The following is a 22152-nucleotide window of genomic DNA, read 5'->3' on the forward strand; positions in this document are numbered from 1 at the left end:
AAACATTCTGGTTTATCAAAAAGGCCAAATTTTGTTTTGAGACAGTGTTTTTTTCTTGTCACCCAGGCTGGAGTACAGTGGTGTGATGATGGCTCACTGCAGCCTTGACCTCCTGGGCTCAAGTGATCTTCCTGAGTAGCTGCGACTACAGGCATATGCCACCATGCCTGGCTAATAAAAAAATTTTTTTGTGTGTGTGGAGACATAGCCTTGCTTTGCTGCCTAGGCTGCTCTCAGATCCTCCTGCCTTAGCCTCCCCAAGTGCTGGAATTACACGTGTCAGCCACTGTGTCCAGCCCCCAAAAGACCAGTTAAACTCTTTGCCTACTTAATACAAGAACAAAGAGGAAAAACATGTTAGAGTAAACACTGGAAAGGAGACTGAACCCCAAATAATAAAGTAGAGCAAATGGATGATTGCCTTAAAGAATGTAAATAGGCTAAAATTATTCTGAAAAGCAGTAGAAAATTTAAAACACCTATTAAACAGGTTTAGGATCTAGATGGTTTTATAGCTTAGTTTTGTCTTCATTTAAATAATGTAATTCCAATTTTACTCCACCGAAGTAAAAAGAACAATGGAAATCATTCCTCTGTCTTGAAGCTATACAATGTTCATATCAAAACTGGAGAGAGAGTACTCCTAGCTTTTGCCCAACCTCATTCAGCCGTAGATCAATGTCATGTGTGAATATAGATGTTAAACTAACTTAAAAAAAAAAAGCAAATGTCCAGCTATTTACTAGAAGAGCAATATATTACAAGTAAGCATTTATTCCGGGAATGCATGGATGGTTTAACACTGGCACAGTTAGCAACAAATTAAATACGAAAAAAGCATAAACTAGTAGATGCCATAAATGTAATCAGCCAAATGAAATAATCAGTATAATTGTAGGAAAAAAGTCAGGTGATCTCTATTCTATACAAATTTAAACTAGACAAATTCTGATTGTATAGTTTATAAAACAGAAGACTTCAATTTTAAAGAGACTGATGTTTGTCTTGTATTTATTGAATGTAACCACTTCTGTCAGTTCTAGAAGTAACAAACAGAAATGCGGTGTGGGAGGAAGGGACCAATGGGAAATCCCATTTGTGATACTGACAAAAACTAGAACACATTTAGGAGTAATTTAAGTAAAGGTATAGAACTTACATAAGGAAAAACATAAAATCTTATTAAAAACCACCATGTGAACAAGTAGAAATTTATACCAACTCTTCCAAAATTAATGTTTGATTGAAATTGGAGGTATCAATATAAACTCACTTAAGTTACATATATACTTATATATAGATTCACACATAGTTAGATGAATAAATGTGTGTGTTTACATGTTATTACAAATACATATCCTAGCTCACTCTGCTGAGTGCCTAGAATTAATGACACCCCAGTCATTGGTTTCTAAGTTCCAGATATTGCCAAATATCATATTCCAATAAAAAGAAATCAGGGCTCCTTAGACAAGTGGTTGATTTCCAGACTTGGGATAAATAAAATATAAAAAGAACCTGGAGCATCTTAACGTTTCAGTAAATAAAGAAGTGCTGAAAGAATGGTGGCATCAAAGGGACCTAAGGACCAACCAGGGAGAGCTCCCAATGGCCACAGCTGGAACAATTTGCATAGCAAAATAATAATATTGGATTCTAGCACACGGAATGAAATAGCCACGTGTCTGTGAATGACTGAATACATGAGAGAGAAGGGACAGACCTCCTTACAAACGAATTCTGATTAATAAATGTAGAAGGAAGGAGGGAACTAGAAAATCACTATTGAAACGGCATAGCACTAACTGCTGCAGTAAGACCTACTGATGAATGCTAAATGAAAGTTGGAGGAGAAATATATTCCCATTGTCCCAAAAGTGTCTTCCTCCAAGAAATATATCAATCAGAAAGAAAAAAATAGCAGCTTTACAGCGGAGAGACTCTGCAGGCACCATCTTAATCAGATGATCAATGTTACCAACCACCTGGAATAAGGCATGTTGAAATCATGTCCTTCCTGACGTGAGACACTGAGAGGGTACATTGCTTCTGTGACATTCTTGCCAAAACTGCATCTCCTCGAACAAAATAGAAGACACCAGACAAATCAAAGTTGCTGGACATTCATACAAAATAACTGACTAGTACTCTTCCAAAGTGTCCTGAGGGAGGAATGCGGAAACCATACCGATTGTAGGAGACTAAGGTAGCACAATGACTAAGGGTTGTGTGGGATCCCAGATTTGATGTGGGAACAGGAAAAGGATGTTGGTAGAAAACCCAGTGAAATATGAATAAGATCTGTAGTTTTATTGCACCGATATTAATTTCTTAGTTTTGATACTTGTACTGTGGTTGTGCGAGATGTTAACACTGTGGAGTCTAGGTGGTTGGGGTGTGTGAGAACATTGTACTATTACTGTACCTTTTTTGTAAGCTTAAACTTCCAATATAAAACAATTTAAAAAGTATTGGTGGGGGAAAAACTTTACTTTCGTGTATTTTCTCCGCACCCAACAAACAGGAAAAAAAACTAAAGGCGGAGAATGCCATAAAGATTTTGTCTCAGGGGCCGGGCGCGGTGGCTCAAGCCTGTAATCCCAGCACTTTGGGAGGCCGAGACGGGCGGATCATGAGGTCAGGAGATCGAGACCATCCTGGCTAACACGGTGAAACCCCGTCTCTACTAAAAATACAAAAAAAACTAGCTGGGCGAGGTGGCAGGCGCCTGTAGTCCCAGCTACTCGGGAGGCTGAGGCAGGAGAATGGCGTAAACCCGGAGGCGGAGCTTGCAGTGAGCTGAGATCCGGCCACTGCACTCCAGTCCGGGCGACAGAGCGAGACTCCGCCTCAAAAAAAAAAAAAAAAAAAAAAAGATTTTGTCTCAGGCCAGGTAAACTTATTACCAAAGGCTTCCTTTATTTTCTAATAAAACAAACTAAATTTTTAAGTGAAAAATCAGACTCAAAAGAAATCCAGGAAATAAGTATTACAAAATGCTTTCTCTTGACTAGAGTGGTGGTTCCTCAAGTCAAGAAGAGTGGTTCACTTGCTGTAGAGTTATTCAGTAAATTATTTCTATCTTTTATGTTCTTTTCTGAATGTGCATTCTATCTCATATATATACAATGTACCCAGGACTACAGTATGTAATATAGCTGTAAATATTTTGGGACTCAGAAAAGGTGATAAAGGGCTGCAGTTATAGAAGCATTCATAGAAAAAGTGAATTTTGAACTTGCACCTGAATAACAAATACTCATTATATAGAATAAAACAATAGAAGCCATTTTCTTGTAGGTGCAGACAAGGGAAAGAGAGACCTTTCATGGTATAGAATTAACACTTAAATGGGGTTTTCGTTTTGCTTTATTTTTCGAGACAGGGTCTCATTGTCTTACCCAGGCTGGAGTACAGTGGCATGATCGTGGCTTACTGCAACCTTAACCTCCTGGGCTCATGTGATCTTATCCCCTCAGCCTCCTGAATAGCTGGGAGTACAGGGTATGCCACCATGCCTGGCTAATTTTCACATTTTTTATAGAAACAGGGTCCCACTATGTTGCCCAGGCTGGTCTTGAACTCCTGGTCAAGCATTCCTCCTACCTCAGCCTCCCAAAGTGCTGGGATTACAGGCCTGAGGCACTGCGCCCGGTGACTTTATTTATTTATTTATTTTTTAACTTTTCCCTGAACTGTATTCTTTAAATTTTTACTTTAAGGCCGGGCGCGGTGGCTCAAGCCTGTAATCCCAGCACTTTGGGAGGCCGAGACGGGTGGATCACAAGGTCAGGAGATCGAGACCATCCTGGCTAACACGGTGAAACCCCGTCTCTACTAAAAAATACAAAAAACTAGGCGGGCGAGGTGGCGGCGCCTGTAGTCCCAGCTGCTCCGGAGGCTGAGGCAGGAGAATGGCGTAAACCCAGGAGGCGGAGCTTGCAGTGAGCCGAGATCCGGCCACTGCACTCCAGCCTGGGCGACACAGCGAGACTCCGTTTCAAAAAAAAAAAAAAATTTTTTTTACTTTAAGTTCCGGGATACAAGTGCAGAACGTGTAGGTTTGTTACATGTGCCATGGTGGTTTGCTGCACTCATCAACCTGTCATCTAGGTTTTAAGTCCCACATGCATTAGCTGTTTGTCCTAATGCTCTCCCTCCCCCATCTCCCGACTACCCCTGGTGTGTGTTATTCCCCTCCCTGTGTCCTCATTGTTCAACTCCCACTTATGAGTGAGAACATGTGGTATTTGGTTTTCCATTCCTGTGTTAGTTTGCTGAGGATGATGGCTTCCATCGTCATCTATGTCCCTGCAAAGGACATTATCTCATTCCTTTTTATGGCTGCATAGTATTCCATGCTGTATATGTACCACATTTTCTTTATCTAGTCTGTCATTGATGGGCATTTGGGTTGGTTCCATGTCTTTGCTGTTGTACATGGTGCTGCAATAAACATACATGTGCATGGGTCTTTATAGTAGAATGATTTATATTCCTTTGGGTACATACCCAGTAATGGGATTGCTGGGTCAAATGGTATTTCTTGTTCTAGATCCTTGAGGAACCACCATACTGTCTTCCAAATGTATTCCCTTAGGAAGGAAATACATTTAAGTGAAGTCATTACTGACTCTTCCCAATGCCTTACTTGACACATTCACTTAATCACCAAGGACAGCCCATTTTACCTTTGCTTACTCTTCAACCTTTGCAAACAGCTGGAATAACCATTTTCTCTCCCCCTTCTCCAAAGTCACAGTTCCAGCTGTTACCCTGGGGACTGTTAGGTCATTAAAGTAGGAAAAAAACCTTGCAGAGTATGGTCTGAGTCCATGTTTTTCTAAAAGTAAATGACAAAGGATCTTGTTTGTGTACCTTGACACACGTTTTTGTAGCACAGTAGTCTTTCACTTGAACTCCATCAGGAAAGGCCAGTTGACTTGACCTCCTGCAAAGCCAAGCTTCACACAATAGTCAGTGACCCTCTGAAACAGCTGAAATACAACATCCTCATCCTCCCTCTGCACTGAAACCCAAACTCCCTACCCTGAGTGGGTTTTATCTTTTTGTCTCCCCAGCATAATGTACTATTTTGGCTCCTGCAACTGAAAAGGTTAGCAGTAGGTCTTGTTTCAGTCATGGCTGAATCTCTGTGCTCACACAGTGGCTGTTTTCCTCTTTTTTTTTTGGCACATTCCCAACTTCTTGACACAATAGCAATGTGGCCATTACAGGACCACACTCACTCTTTCACCTGATCCCAAGAAAAGAAACTCTACCCAGAACACCAATGAAAGTCCCACAGATGCGTCTAGTTGGCCTTGATTGGGTCATGTGCCTGGAGGTGGTACTGGTGGGGGAAGTAGAAATCATTACTGGCTACAGGTGAGGCACATGCCCATCTCTGCAAGGTGTAATTTATGATACCTTGGCTTTTTTGGGTAACAGCTTTGAGAGATAATTTATATACCCACATATCATATCACTCATTTAAAGTGTACAATTCAATGGTTTATAGCCTATTACGTGTTGTACAGTCATGGCCACAATCAATTTTAGAACATTTCCAACACCTAAAAAGGAATCTCATGCTCATTAGCTGCTGCCACTCACTCCATCCCCCAGACACTGGTAACCTTTAATCTACTTTGTCTCTATGATTTTGCTAGTTCTGGACACTTCATATAAATGGCATCGCGCAATATGTGATCTTTTAGAGTTGGGCTCTTTCACTTAGAATAATGTTTTCAAGGTTCATCCATGTTGCAGCTTGTTACCTCGCCTTTTAAGACCCTTAAAAGATGTTAAATTATCTGCCTCCTGCCTGCCTTGTTGCTCTCATCTCATGCTGTTTTTTCTCCTCTGCTGGGTTCCACTTTAAGCATGCAGCTGCTTAGATGCTTTTGCAGTTAAAGACCAGAAGGTGACATGTAGACCAAGGGAAAACTGGATTAGATTAAGAAATAGGATCTACAGGCAATGTAGTAATTATTTCAATGTTTTGCAATAAAGCGACAGTGTAAAGACCAAGCACTTTTTAGATGGTGTGCCTCCCACACAATAAATAATTGTGTTTTATCTTTGGTTCAAATAGGCCCTGGCTCTTCTGGGCTAATCCAAGTTGCAAAACTTCTGCCCCATGTTCCCTTCAGGTGTGCTTGTGAGATGCCATGTTCACATTTTGGTTTGGAAGGTGTAGTCACCACATGGTTGTTCTCTCCCCCGCATCCTGCAGGAGAGCGAAGAGGAACTTTACTCCTCCTGTCGCCAGCTAAGGAGGCGGCAAGAAGAACTGAACAACCAGCTCTTTCTGTATGACACACACCAGAACTTGCGCAATGCCAACCGGGATGCCCTGGTTAAAGAGTTCAATGTTAATGAGAACCAGCTCCAGCTGTACCAGGAGAAATGCAACAAGAGGTAGGTCAGCCCCTCCACCTGCAAACTTTTGGGGGTCTCTAGGCACAGCGATATTGGGCACCAGGGGCCAGGCTTCTGGAAAGCCCTCTGAGTTGCTTTCTTCAGAAATCCTTGGCCGGGCATGGTGGCTTATGGGCCAGGCATGGTGGCTCATGCCTGTAATCCCAGCACTTTGGGAGGCTGAGGTGGTCGGATCACCTGAGGTCAGGAGTTCAAGACCAGCATGCTCAATATGGAGAAACCCAGTCTCTACTGAAAATACAAAAATTAGCCAGGTATAGTGGCAGGTGCCTGTAATCCCGGCTACTCTGGAGGCTGAGGCAGGAGACTCGTTTGAACTTGGGAGGCAGAGGTTGCAGTGAGCCAAGATCGCGCCATTGCACTCTAGCCTGGGCAATAGAGGGAGACTCCATCTCAAAAAAAAAAAAAAAAAAATCCTTTGGTACCCTTGACTCTAGTGCTCTTTGTTCTAGAAATTAATTTAAAGTAATACCTTAGGCGCTTGCCACTTCCCCTAAGTAGAACTATTTCCTCTAGAAGGACACTTCAGTTTAATAGTGAAAATAAATGGTGACCACTGACTTTTAAGGAGTCCTTATTGTGTTCTCAAGAATGGGCTAGTCCAGTGTCTCTAGATTGGGTCAAGATCCCCCAAAAGGGATGCTTCTGGTTGTGCTACAGGCATGTAATGGGATGCGGGGCGGCCAGGGTTGCCAAGTATTTCATAATGTGTCTAAAGGTACTAAGAATCATCCAGACAAAAGTCCTAATAGTAGCCACCAATGAGAAACTGTGCTGCCTGCCTTACATTATTCTCATTTAATCTTCATGTCAGCCTGCAGAGTAGCTCTTGACTCTATTTTACCATTGAGGAGATTTAACCTTTCTGAGTCTCAATGTCTTACCAGGAACTTGGAGCCTGCCTCTCTGACACTCAGCCCTATACCATCCAGCTATGAATGACTGGCAAATGTATGGATAGAGAAATGTTACAGAGTTCAGTGCACAGCCCATTTCTCATGCCCCAATGCTGATGGTGAAATGTTTTATTTCAGGTTAAGAGAGAAGAGAGTCAGCAACAGCAAGTTTTACTCATAGAAGCTCGATAATGTGTATAAGGGTATTCTGTGTGTGCACATGTGTGTTTGCATGTAGGAGAATGTGCCCTCTTCACACTCTGGGAAGACGCTAATCTGTGACATCTTTTCTTCAAGCCTGCCATCAAGGTGACATTTCTGAAGACCCAACTGGCATGAGCTGGGGTAACTTCCTGTCACTGTTTTCATCTTGGACAACTTCCTTAACTTATATTCTTTATAGAGGATTCCCCAAAATGTGCTCCTTATTTTTGGCCTCTCATGTTCCAAACCTCATTGAATAAAAGCAATGAAAACCTTGATCAGTTAAGCCTTCTGTTGCACAACCTGTACACAGTGAACGGGATTTCTTTTCCGGCCAAGAAGATTCTACCTCTAATGATCCAGGTAATTGACGTCCATGGAAGATGAGCTGGAAATGTAAGAAACTATTCATTAGATTCTGAAAAGGATTTTAACTAAAAGGCAAGTGATTCCATAAGGGCCTAAAGAGAAGCCCTACCCAAAGGCAGCCTGCTCAGTTCAATGTACTTTAACTACCACTGGCTGCCTGCTGCAGTCCACAAGAAAATGGCTGAGTGATGGGATCTCTTCATTAAGACAATTTCTAATTAGTGGTGAGGGCTTGTTTTGTGACTAGAGTTACTGGGATGGAGGTGGGAATCTTGGGGCCTCTTTGTTTTAAAAAGCCCACCAGAGAGACCAGAGCCCTGCTGCAGGGGCAGGTTCTCACTTGCCCCTGGCTTTGCCAGCTGCCGGTACGTTCTGGCCCCAGTAATCCCCCATGGCCCTACTGAACTGGCTGGGAGGCTGCTGGAAAGGCCCTCAGTCCACACATCTCCCCAGGCAAGAGGTCAATTGCTGCTTGAAAGAGGTAGACAAAAGTTAGGTTGATGGCGAAATGTCTCTGGGTTACCCAGTTTTCTGGAGCAGCAAGCTGAGCTTTAATGGGCTAAGCATTAGGGTGTTACAGAAAATTTCAAATACAGCCATCTCCCTTGGGGCAAACCTACCTAGTTCATGATAATATGTGCGGCTGGTGAGGGCTTTACACCTCTGCATCTTAAGATATTAATAGATACCAGTGATGTAATATGGCTTTTTAAAGGAGAGGAGAGTGCTGGGTTGGGAAGGGAGGTGGTTGGTAGAGTCAAAACTTCTCAATGAGTGAATTTACAACTGATGGGAAAACGGGTGTAACCGTGAAAAGCAATGGCTGTGGTGGGGAAGAACAAACCAGCAGTAAGCCTGATGCTTGATGTGGATGGAACTGGCCCCTAGAAACCCATCTGGCCCTCCTCTTGTTATCTGAAATGCTGGGCTTAGCATGCATGTACTGCTGAAGAGCAGGGCAGAACAAATCAGGCTCAGACCAGAAGACCCTTCTGGTCCCATACTCTACAAAACTTACTGATCACCTCCACATGCCAAATACAGTGCCAAGATTTGGGGGTGCGATGTTAAAAAAAATAAAAAGCTATGGGTCTCATCAATCATCTCCATCCACGAGATCCTAAAAGAAAGGTATTTACCTTGCCTGAAGCCAGGAATACAGGGAACAGCAGTCTGGCCAAGGAAGGGCTGTTATGGGGTGCTATTACTCCAGTTACTCCTCCAACTGGGAGTTGCTATTTTATTTGGCAGTCAGCAACTGAAGAAAGAACATTCCTCTTAGTGGCAGGTGTTCAAAGCAACTTTCAAGAAAGGCTGGGTGAAAAAGGCACTAGGATGAGTGCTACAGGCACTCCACAGCCAGGGCCCCATTAACCTTTGGCCAGGTAGCTACCAGAACCTATTTTTGCTCCTGGCATCTCCCCCAACCCCTCTCAGCTCTGTCGTGACTTCTACACAGTAGAGCTCAGGTGTTGCTGTCATTACCTCCTTTCAATTCCCACTTCATTCTACTCTAAAGCCACAGTACTAAGGCCTGCATCCCCTTTCTGCCCACAATGGATTTTTCATACCTTATCAAAGAAATTGACATATGGCAGCACAGGAAGCAGAAGCTAAACTTCTCTCCAGCTGCTGCTGTGTAAAACCCATGCATGGCCAAAGAGCTGTCAGGGGATTATGACATAAATGGTGCTGGGAAGAACCCTCTGCCTAAAACTGTCTCCTCCTCCTGGTGCTACAACTGGAATCCACCATTAGAAAGTACTTGCTTTGGTTCCTTCCTCCTGCCCTTGACAGAATAACACGTTGATCTGGTTCTTGGTGGTGGTAGGGACTGATTGTCTCAGGAAAGGCACACATGGTATTGTGGCTGTTTCCAGAGTCTATTTGATGCTACATAACCTCAGTACCTAGCTGAGATATGCTTCCTACATGACTATTAAAGCACAGGCAATCCAGGCCAAGAAGACTCGGAACAGGCACGTTCTGAAAGATGGAAGCAGCACTGATAGATCAAAACCACCACTGCATATGTGTTCCATTGTTTTTGTTCCCCATTTTCCTAAGTGTGTTATTTAGAATATTGGTGATTACATGGAAAAATAAAGTGGGGAGGCTGGTTAGGCCTTGTGAGTTTGGGAAACGTAGGTTATAAAAGCTAAACAGTTTTTCTACTGTGAGACTAGATGTGCAGGAGTGAAAGGTGTAGAGGGTGTTGTTTTCCACGTTTGTTCTCAGAATCCTTTTGCCGGAAGTGTCTCCTGGGACTTATCTATAGTGGAACACATTTGAAGCCCTGCTGCTCTATTAAGTAAGGCAGTCGGGCAACATGGTCTAATACTTCGTATGCTTTCTGACCTAGTTAAAATCTAAACTTAAGTTGCCACGGCCAGTGGTCTTTAGATTAAGCTACCCTTACCCCTGGGAGTATACCAGAGCTTTCCAAGGAATACACAGACTCCAGTCCTCTCAGGGGAGCAGTGTTCAGAGCCTCATCTTCCTGTTGTATTCTTCTCTAAGACCCACTTGCCTGAGAAAATACCCTTTTCTCACCTTACAAAAGAAAATATGGCTTTCTCCACCTCTAGTCTTATTGTAGAGCATGACCCAAGGTATAACATTCAAAATGTGGATATTTGGAAAGTGAAAGACTTAACAGGGCGCAAATCTTTTTGCAAATGGATTTTCCAAAATTTTCTGGTGGTTCCAAATTCTCTGCTTTCAACAAACTGGAAGGAACAGCCTGTAGATTTCTGAGTCTCTTAGCATGTAACTACAAAGGGGTTGGAAGAATTCAGTGATTCTGCTATCACTGATGTATCTATGTGAACAAGGATCAACACCTCCATAAATGAAACTGAAAAGGGAAAATAGAATCGATGATGAACTTTGGCTCAATCTTAAGATGTTACCAATCCACATAGAACAAATAATTGTGGAGAAGAGCCCTCTTTATCTCGTTAAGTGATACATTTCCAATGAAGTTTTACTATGTTTAATAATTTGGTGAAATTTGTGCTATCTGTTTATTGATTGAGCTCAATCCAGAAGAACATTTTTAAAGGCTTGCAGCCTTAAGATTATAGGATACTATATAATACCTTTGGTACAGAGATAGAATTAAACAACATAAAAATAAATTTATTAGGCTAAAAGTTTGAGGGAGAAGTGGTATGAAAATACAAATTCAAGGAGTAAAAGGAAAAGTGGGGCATTCCCTGCTACTAAAAATTGCCTTGTTCCAGGTAAGACGGATCATAAAAAAAAATGGCCCTGTTCATAAAATTTTTAAAAAGATCATAGTATCTATGAAATAACTTATATTTAGAACCTCCTGGGCTAAATTTAAAAAGGAATACAACAGTTTTATTTAAACATGTAGTGTCTATAGTATGCCAGCATTTTGCAACTATTTATGATGAGAAATTTTAGATGTCACTATAGCAATGTGCAAGAAGATACACAGATTTTCAAAATTCACTTAAGAGGTATCTGAGCATAAAATGTTAAGATTGCTGATCTAGGGCCACTAAGTGATGAATTGTATTTGGAAGCAAAAAGGATGGCTAAAAAGGGCCTCAGGCCTTTTAACTTTAAAAGGAAAATAACTTAACCTTCAACCTGTGTGACATTTAGCTTTTTGAACCCAACCATAAAAGCTATCTTCTAACCAACAAAAAGTTAATAATTAGATTTGGAATTATACAGAATTACAAAATTGGCATTTAAAAATACTTAATAATTTGTCTCTGGTTTTTAATTTTCAAAATACTTGCTTTTTGAATAGCCAGATTCCACAGTGATCATGCCTCTCGGAAATTTCCACATTTCTTATTTTTCATTAGGCCTTAAGAAGCTGCGTTTGTAAACTTATGTTTCATTATTAAAGCTTAATTTATTTTTTATATAAACAGTATGTGCTTTCTGTACATAGAGAATTAAGTGAATGAGTCACACAGATGTTGGCTATTGTTAATATGAAAATTAAACAGCTGTATCACATTTTGAAAAATAAAAGTTTCATCTGAATGAATATAGCAATCTGCCCAGAACTTTTTTTAAAAAATTGCTATTCACCTTTTATATTCCCAAATAAAATACACACACAAAAATAATTTAGTCATGAGATAGGTAGAGTTACAGTTATTTTTTGAAATGTGTTTTACTGTCCTATTTATCCCACATTTCTGTAGGTTACAGGTTTATCTTACCTTCAGCAAAAACTCACTCTATGTTGAAACTCAAGTTTGTAAGATTAATACTTGAGTGCTCTTCAATTTATCAGTTTTGAAAGAATGTTTAGTGTTGGAAGGAGCAAGGACCTTATAATAAGTCCCTGTATTTCTCAGCTGAGTGATGGGTTCCCTAGAACTGTCAATCACTGCGTTTCTTGCCAACAATCCCTGGTTCACAGGAAGCCATGTTGTGTCTCATACCTCTGGCCCCCAGCCCCCAGTGGTTGGATTAGTGACCCTGATCCAAAGATTTAAGAATAGCCTATGACAAACCTCTGCATTAGAAGATGAGCAAGGAATATTAAAAAGCAAAGATGAAATTAGAACTGCCAAATGACCACTTTTTAAATGGATACAACCATAACTCTCCTAAAGATATAAAATGAACATATATCAGAAATCTTATTAACAAGGGAACCAGTAAGATGTTCCAGCTTGTTTAAAGGAGAATTCAAAGAACAAAATATATAGAGAGGGTATAGGTTATCAACTGTCCAGATTATCTGATTTTATATGGTTTCTCCACGTTTTATTGTCTGAATAATGCAAATTATTCTTGTCCATAGAAATGCAAATTGTGTCCTGTGGAGATTCAATTGAACATTGCCTTGTGGATACTGACCACTGGTTTTACCAGTTTTCTATCTATTAAATTTATTTCAGCATCGCTGATGGATGTGAAATCTGACTCCTATCTCACTCCACACGCAAAAACCAAGTCAGTTATAGATCAAAATGTACAAGATAAAACAGTATTTCTAGAAGGTCTTCACAACATAGGCGTAGGGAAAGGTTACTTAAACAAAACTGCAAAAGCAGTATCCCTGAAGGAAGACTGCTAAATTTGACTCCCCTAAAATTCAAAGCTGGTCTTTATCAAAAGATACAATAAGAAGACGGAGAGAAAAGGCCACAGAATAGAGGAAGATATTTGCAATAATTTATCTGACAAAAGACCTCAGCCAAAAAATAACTCCATCCTTCCAAGTCAATAAGAGAATCCATTTGAGAAAAAGGGGCATATTTCATGAATAAGCACCTCACAAGAGTATATCCAAAGGGCTGATACGTGTATGAAAAAGTTCGCTCATTATTCATATGGGAAAAATGAAAATTAGAACTATGAGATACCACTACACTTACTAAAGTGGCAACAATGAAAAACCTAATGTTCTGGCAAGAACGTAGAGCACCTGGCACACTTGTACAAATTAGTACAAAACTACATTGTAAAAAATGTATGACACTCTCTGCTGAAATTAAACATATAAGTACCCTGCAACCCATCAATTCCACTCCTAAATATATACCTAATACTGAAGCATATATATGCACACCAAAAGACATATACAAGAGTGTTCATAGTACTGTTGGCCGGGCGCGGTGGCTCAAGCCTGTAATCCCAGCACTTTGGGAGGCCGAGACGGGTGGATCACGAGGTCAGGAGATCGAGACCATCCTGGTCTATACGGTGAAACCCCGTCTCTACTAAAAAATATAAAAAACTAGCCGGGCGACGAGGCGGGCGCCTGTAGTCCCAGCTACTCGGGAGGCTGAGGCAGGAGAATGGCGTAAACCCGGGAGGCGGAGCTTGCAGTGACCCAAGATCGCGCCACTGCACTCCAGCCTGGGTGACAGAGCTAGACTCCGTCTCAAAAAAAAAAAAAGAGTGTTCATAGTACTGTTATTCGCAATAGGCAAAAACTGAAAAGAGCCTTAAATGTCCATCTACAGAAGAGTTGATACACACATACAAATGTGCATTTCTGTAGTGGAGCACCATACAGCAATGACAAATGACAGAGCTGTAACTACAGTAACTGCACGGTTGGATCACACAAATACAAGTTGAGTGAAAGAAGCCACACACACACACAGCAAAGAGAAGAGTGAAATGATATAAATTAGTAGAGAGACATATAGATAAAATGCAGGATATCTGTAAGACGGAATAGTATAAGAAAGTAAAGTGGAGTGGAACACAGCCCATATATTTAACATGGATACATTTACATAATATTGTGTGAGAAAAGGGAAAATACAGAACAGTGCTACCCAGTGATGCCATTTACACACATTTAAAAACTGCACATAAAACTGCTTCCAACATCCACACAGCTAAGTAGATAATACAGGTATAAAAATGGGCTGAAAGGAACATCTTAATGTCAAGAGAAGGATTGAGTCAAATAGTGGGGAAGGCAAAGGCAATGTGACCGAGGCAGGGAGAGGTAGTTTTAACTTGATTATGGGTTTTCTTTCTTTTCTAAAGATCGGGAAGTGTTGTTCTGCCTGACACAAATGTAAATGCTGCCTGCTGTACCAAAAAAGGGATACAGGCATACTCAAGCTTTCTGGTCCATAGATGAATAGCTAGACAGAAGAATAAAAAATAGTGAAAATGAGGCTGGGTGCGGTGGCTCATGCCTGTAATTCCAGCACTTTGGGAGGCCGAGGTGGGTGAATTATTTGAGGTCAGGAGTTCGAGACCAGCCTGGCCCACATGGTGAAACCCTATCTCTACTAAAAATACAAAAATGAGCCAGGCATGTGGTGGTGCGCGCCTGTAATCCCAGCTACTCCCGATGCTGAGACAGAAGAATCGCTTGAACCCAGGAGGTGTAGGTTGCAGTGGGCCGAGATTGTACCACTGCACACAAAAAAAGAAAGAAAAACAAAAGAAAATGAGAGAGAGGGGAGAAGGGAAATAAGGGGAAAGGTGGGGCAGTGGGGAGAGGGGTGACGGAGCTGGGGAAGAAGGCGGTGGGGAAGATGGCAGGGGCGAGGGAGTGGGAAGAAAGACTATAACAGCACAAAATGTTAGCCAATTATTCTGGGTAGTGAAAAGTGGCTGTTTGTTATATTCTTCTTTCCTTTATTCATTTTTATTTTTTAAAAAAAGGAATAAAAAATAAAGTTATATAAAAAATGTATCAGGCAAATTCTAATAAAAATAAAGCTACTGCAGCATTGCTAATATCAGACAAGCTACAAAATCAAGGTAGATATCGCTAAGAAGGGCAATGTTTTACAGTTGTAACAATAATACTGCACCAGCCAACTGTGAAGGACCCAAGCTTTTGTGTGTCTCACAACATAGCTTTGAGAAGCATAGAGCAGATTGGGAGAACAAAAATCAACAAGTTCACAATTATAGACAGGGATCAGAGTGTTTTCTCAGAACAGCACAGATTAAGAAGGCACAAAACAAGGACAAGGAAAATCTGAAAAACACAAATCACCAGCACGATCAAAGGCACGTTAGGCTTCTGCAAACACAGAGTAAACTCTGGATCCAGAAAATACAAATTTTCTTCAAGCACAGAACATTTACAAATATTGACTGTACAACAACAAACCACAGAGGGGGAAATAATTTTAATTGCTCTAATATAAGATTAAATTCGGTGCCACATGAAAATCACAAACAAAAAGATGCCCCCTAAAAGTCCTATGATGACAAAGTTTAAAAGCTATTTCTAAACTATTTTTAGGGAATATGTTATGGAAGGGACAAACGTATCTCAGGAAAGGGACAAAACTGCCCAGAAAAAAATACTAGAATTTTAAATGCATTTATTGTAAATTGAGAAAAAGTGAAAATAAATGACCTACGCTTTAACTTAGAAGGTAGGGAAAAAACTCTAAAAAGGAAGAAAACAAGAAAACCCAAAAACAAAACTAAAATTGATAAAATCGTTCTTTTAAAAGTCAAAGGGAAAAAAAGCAGCACAGATCAACACTACCAGTAGTAAAAATGATTTTATAGTAAGACTTTTGGAAGCCTAGACAAAATAACTAATATTATATTAAAATAAAAATGACCAAATGTTTAAGAATCACTAAAAATATGACTAATCCAATTATCATCCAAGAAATAGAAGAAACAAAGACATGCACCTCCCACCCCATGGCATCAATTTCAGATGATTTTATGGGCAACTTCTACCAAACATTCCAGAAAAAGTTTTTTTTTTTTTTCATTATTGTGGCCAAAAGAAAAACAAACCCAAAACATGACACGGAATTTACCCTGTTTTTTAAGTGTACAGTACAGTGTTAACTACAGGTACAAAGTTGTACAGGTCTCTAGAACTTTTTCATCCTGCACGAGTGAGGCATTATATCCACTGAACAGCAATTTCCCATTCCCCCCAGCTCCTGGTAACCACCATTCCACTTTAAGCCTAGATGAGTTTGAAAGCTTTACATGCTTTATACGTAAGTAGAATCATGTGGTATTTGTCCTTCTGTGACTGGTGTATTTCACTTAGCACAATGTCCTTCAAGATGCAAGTTGTAGCATCTCACAGGATTTCCTTCTGTTTTCTAACTAATACTCCATCGTATGCCTATACGCCATGTTCTTTATCCATTCATCTGTCCATGTACACAACTAACTATTGTGAATGATGCTATGATGAACTGGAGAGTCCAAATCTCTCCTCTAGATCCTGATTTTCATTATTTTAGCTAAATATGCAGAAGTGGGATTCCTAGAACATATAGTACTTCTGTTTTAATTTTTGAGGAACCTCCACACTGCTTTCCATAATGGCTGCATCATTTTACATTTCTGCCACCAACAGTGCAGAAGGTTTCCAATTTCTCCACATCTTCATCAACAGTTATTATACATATTTTTTTCTAATAATGTCCATCCTAAAAGGGTGTGAGGTGATATTTCACTGTGGCTTTTACCTTTTTTTAAAATTAAGCTTTATTTTATTGAGACAGAATCTTACTCTGTTGCTCAGGCTGAAGTGCAGTGCCGAGATCTTGGCTCACTGCAACCTCTGCCTCCTAGGTTCAAGAGATTTTCCTGCCTCAGCCTCCCAAGCAGCTGGGATTACAGGTGTACACCACCGTGCCCGGCTCATTTGTTTGTATTTTTAGTAGAGATGGAGTTTCACCATGTTTGCCAGGCTGGTCTCAAACTACTGACCTCAAGTGATCTGCCTGCCTTGGTCTCCCAAAGTGCTGGGATTACAGGTGTAAACCACCATGCCTGGCCGGTTTGCATTTTCTTGAAGATTAGTGATGTTGAACATCTTTTCATATACCTGTTGACCATTTGTACGTCTTTTTTGGAAAATGTCTGTTTAAGTCATTTGGCCATTTAAAAAACTGTGGGTTTTTTGCTATTAAGTTATAGGAATTCCTTGTTTTTGATATTAACTCCTTATCAGATGTACAGTTTTCAAATATTTTCTCAGTCCAGAGGTTGCCTTTTTACTCTGTTGAATATTTCCTTTGCTGTGTGCAGAAGCTTTTTAGTTTGATATGGTTCTACTAATCTTTGTTTTGTTGCCCAAGCTTTTGAGGTCATATCCAAGAAATCATTGCTAAGACCCATGTCATGAAGCTTTTCTTCTGTTTTCTTCTAGCAGTTTTACGGCTTTAAGTCTTACATTTAAGTCTTTAATCCATTCTAAATTGATTTTCACATGTAAGAGACCAATTTCATTCTTTTACATGTGGATTTTCAGTTTTCCCAACACCATATTTTGAAGAGACTATTCTTTCCCCACTGCATACTCTTGGAAGCTTTGTCAAAGATTGGTTGATCTTAGGTGCATGGGTTTATTTCTGGGCTCTCTATTCTGTTCCATTAATCTATATGTCTGTCTTTTGCCAGTACCATAATGTTTTATTACTGTAGTTTTGAAGTGTGTTTTGAAAGTAGGAAGGATGAAACCTCAAGCTTTGTTCTTTTTCAAGATTGTTTTGGCTATTTGGGATCATTTGTGGTTCCATATGAATTTTAGGATTGTGTTTTCTATTTCTGTGAAAAATGCCATTAGGATTTTGGTAGGAATAACATTGAATCTGTAGATCACTTTGGGTAATATGGACATTTTAATAATATTAAGTTTTCCAGTTCATGAACATGGGATGTCTTTCCATTATTTGTGTTTTAAATTTTTTTCAGCAATGTTTCATAGTTTTCAGTGTACACGTTTTTCATTTCTTTGGTTAAGTTTATTGCTAAGTGTTTTCTTTTTGACACTGTTGTAAATAGGATTGCTGTAATATCCTTTCCAGATTGCTTGTACTTTGTGTACAGAAACATAACTAATTTTTGTATGTTGATTTTGAATCCTGGAACTTTACTGAATTTATTAGTTCTAACAATTTTTTCCCCCCTTTGGTGGAATCTTTAGGATTTTCTACACCTAAAATCATGTTATCTGTGAATATATATAATTTTTCTTCCTCCTTTCAAGATTGCATGTCTTTTATTTCTTTTTCTTGTCTACTTGCTCTGGCCAGAACTTTCACTAGTATTATGCTGAATAGAGGTGGTGAGAGTGAGCATCCTTACCTCCCTCCTGATCTTAGACTAAAAGTTTGTTTTTTACCTTTGAATGTTAGCTGTCATGTTTTCATATATGGCCTTTATTATGTTGATGTAATTTCCTTGTATTCCTAGTGATATGATTTGGATATTCATCCCTTCCAGATCTCATATTGAAATATGATTCCCGGCCGGGCGCGGTGGCTCAAGCCTGTAATCCCAGCACTTTGGGAGGCCGAGACGGGCGGATCACGAGGTCAGGAGATCGAAACCATCCTGGCTAACACGGTGAAACCACGTCTCTACCAAAAAATACAAAAATCTAGCCAGGCGAGGTGGCCAGCGCCTGTAGTCCCAGCTACTCGGGAGGCTGAGGCAGGAGAATGGCGGGAACCCGGGAGGCGGAGCTTGCAGTGAGCTGAGATCTGGCCACGGCACTCCAGTCCCGGCGGCAGAGCAAGACTCCGTCTCAAAAAAAAAAAGAAAAAGAAATATGATTCCCAATGTTGGAGGTAGGCCCTGGTGGGAGATGTTTGGGTCATGCGGGCAGATCCCTCATGGATAGCTTGGTGCCCTCCCTACAGTAATGAGTGAGTTCTCACTCTTAGTTCATTTAAAGCTGGTTGTTGAGAAGAGCCTGGCATTTCTCTTGTTACCTCCCTTCCCACATGACACACTAGCTCCCCTTCTCTTCCACCATGACTAAAAGCTTCCTGAGGCCTTACCGGAAGCATATGCTGGCACCATGCTTCACAGTCTACAGAACTGTGAGCCAAAATAAATTATCCAATTTCAAGTATTTCTTTATAGCAATGCAAAATGGAATAATACACCTAGTTTGCTAAGCTTTTTAATCACAAAACGGTGTTGAATTTTGCCATAGGCAATTTGTTTCTATTGATATGATCATGTGATTTTTATCCTCTGTTCTGTTCATGTGGTATATCACATTTTTGATTTGCATATTTGTAATCATTCTTATATTCCCAGGGATACTCTTTAGTCTCACTTAGTCATCATGGTGTATGATCCTTTTAATGTGCTATTGATGTGGTTTGCTTGTATTTTGTTAAGAATTTTTCATCTATATCTGGGATATTGGTTTGCATTATTTTTTTCTTGTAATATCTGTTTTTGGCTTTGGCAGTGGGGTCATGCTGGCCTCATAAAATGACTTTGGAAGTATTCCTTCCTCTTCTACTTTTTAAAAGTTGAGAAGCATTGGTCTTAAGTGTTCTTTAAATGTTTAATAGAATTCATCAGCAAAATCTTCTGATCCTGGGCCTTTTTTTGAGATGTTATTGATTACTGATTGAATCTCCTTACTAGCTAAAAGACTGTTCAGATGTTCTATTTCTTTTTTTTTTTTTTTTTTTTGAGACGGAGTCTTGCTCTGTTGCCCAGGCTGGAGTGCAGTGGCCGGATCTCAGCTCACTGCAAGCTCCGCCTCCCGGGTTCACGCCATTCTCCTGCCTCAGCCTCCCGAGTAGCTGGGACTACAGGTGCCCGCCACCTCGCCCGGCTAGTTTTTTGTGTATGTTAGTAGAGACGGGGTTTCACCATGTTAGCCAGGATGGTCTCGATCTCCTGACCTCGTGATCCGCCCGTCTCGGCCTCCCAAAGTGCTGGGATTACAGGCTTGAGCCACCGCGCCCGGCCCAGATGTTCTATTTCTTTATGATTCAGTCTTAATTTTCTATTCTCTACTTTGATAACTTCTATTTTAATTTTTATTATTTTATTTCTTCTGCCAAATTTGGGCTTAGTCTGTTTCTCATCCCTTGAGGTATAGAAGTTAGGTTATCTGAACTCCTCTTTTTGAATGCAGGAATTTATCATCATCAATTTCCCTCTTCCTACTGCTTTTTTCTCCATACCATGAGTTATGCTTTTGTATGGCTGCTTAGAGTATGCTTAAACTTCAAGGCCTTTAGTATTTGTTGTTATTGAGAGGCCTAGTGGTGATGAACTTCTTCAAATTTTATCTGAAAAAGTCTTTATTTCTCCTTTGCTTTTAAAGGACAGTTTGCCAGATATAGTATTCTAGTATTCTCAGCCTTTTTTCCCCCTCCTTTCAGCACTCCCAATATACTGTCCCATTCTTTTCTGGCCTGCAACGTTTCTGCTGAGAAATTCACTGATTCCTATGGGGGGGTTCCCTTGTATGTAATTAGTCACTTTTGTTGCTCTCAAAATTCTGACTTTTGACAATGTATGTCTCAGTATGGACTTCTTTGAGTTTATTCCCTTTGGGTCCATTTTCTCTGAGATTTGGCAAGTTTTTGGCCATTATTTATTTAAAGAAGCTTTCGGCCTCTTTATCTCTTCTACTTTTGGAACTAACATGAAGGAGCATTTTGGTCTGCTTATGGTGCCCTATAAGTCTGTGAGACTTTTTTCTCTTCGTTTTCCTTCCTTCTCCTTCCCTCATCTTCCTCTTCCTCTCCTTCCTCCTCCTCTTACCTCTCCTTTTTCCCCCGTCCCCCACTTCTCTTCTTTTTCCTGTTTTTGCTCCTACTGGCTGGATAATTTCAATGACCTGTGTCTGGGCTTTCTATTCCCAAAAGAGAAGGAACACACACACACACACACCCCCACACACACACACACACACATTTGAAAACCTGAGTCAAGGTCTTGCTCATGTCACCCTGGCTGGGGTGCAGTGGTAGGGTCACAACTCACTGTAACTTTGAACGCCTAGGCTCGAATGATCCTCCTACCTCAGCCACCTAAATACCTGGGACTAAAGGCATGCACCCACATGCCTGGATAATTTATTTTTTAATTTTTGTAGAGATGGGGTCTTGCTATATTGCCCAGGCTGTTTTCAAACTTGGCCTCAAGATATCTCCTGCCTTGGCCTCCCAAAGTGCTGGGATTACAGGCATGAGCCATTGTTCCTGTCCACAGAATATATTTTTATTGAATAAAAATTATCAGGTGACAGACCAAAAAAGGAACCTCCTAAGCTCATTTTAGGAGGGTAGAGGAGAATAAAGGAAGAGAGGGAAAATCAAGAAGAGTGAAAGGAACAGAGAGAAAGGGAGGGAGGACAATGCCAATCTCATTATCGAACAGAGTAGAAATCCTGAAAAAAATTAGTAAACCAGTGTTCACTTGTTCATAACGTAGAGTTAATCTCAGGAATCCAGTAATGGTTTAATAATTGGAAAACCTATCAATGCAGTTCTCTACATTAATAGATTATGCTTTTCCATAAGGAAGTTGATAAAATGAAACACATATGCCACATAAAAACTTTCAGTGAATTAGTGAAGTTGTCTTTCCCAAGGTGGTGGATTAGAGGCTTTTAGCATGCCTCAGCCACCTGGAAATATCAAGGTAGTGTATAAACTCCCTGAGCTTTAATTCAAGAAGGAAAAGGGGAATCCACTAGAATTGTAAAGAAAACCTCAGATCCTGGGTAGAAGAACACAGGCAAACAACCCCTGTGACGGTGTCTAGTTCATCAAAAGATTGTGGTGCCCCAGGACCTTCTCTGCTTGACATCCAGGCAGATCTCCACTGACCTGGATCGGCAGCCGGCGTTGCCCCACTCTTCCTTTGCAGACATTGTGGTGAAGCAGGGCCCTCTCTGCTGCATGCCCAGGCAGATGTCCAGGCAGATGTCCAGGCATTCGGAGCACCTCCTTGCCTGAATGAGTAGTCTGAGCCAGCCCCCCCTTCCTGTGTGGAGACAAGG

General features: G+C 40.6%; 1 protein-coding gene across 2 annotated transcripts in view; it reads left to right on the forward strand.

Annotated features, from left to right (window-relative positions):
- The window catches only part of PLCG2 (phospholipase C gamma 2), a 193296-nt gene extending 181350 nt beyond the window's left edge, over positions 1 to 11946 (forward strand). Inside the window, exons 32-33 of one of the 2 annotated variants that reach the window (XM_033219130.1) lie at positions 6239 to 6423; positions 7479 to 10100. In XM_033219130.1, the coding sequence (XP_033075021.1) occupies positions 6239 to 6423; positions 7479 to 7521 (228 nt within the window). In that variant the 3' untranslated portion in view covers positions 7522 to 10100. Of the gene's footprint in view, positions 1 to 6238; positions 6424 to 7478 lie in introns of both variants that reach the window. The other variant, XM_033219131.1, reaches the window with a different exon arrangement.
- The last annotated feature ends 10206 nt before the right edge of the window (positions 11947 to 22152 follow it).

The sequence above is a fragment of the Trachypithecus francoisi genome, unplaced genomic scaffold (genome assembly GCF_009764315.1).
Source record: "Trachypithecus francoisi isolate TF-2019V2 unplaced genomic scaffold, Tfra_2.0 Lachesis_group10, whole genome shotgun sequence".
Lineage (NCBI taxonomy): Eukaryota > Metazoa > Chordata > Mammalia > Primates > Cercopithecidae > Trachypithecus > Trachypithecus francoisi.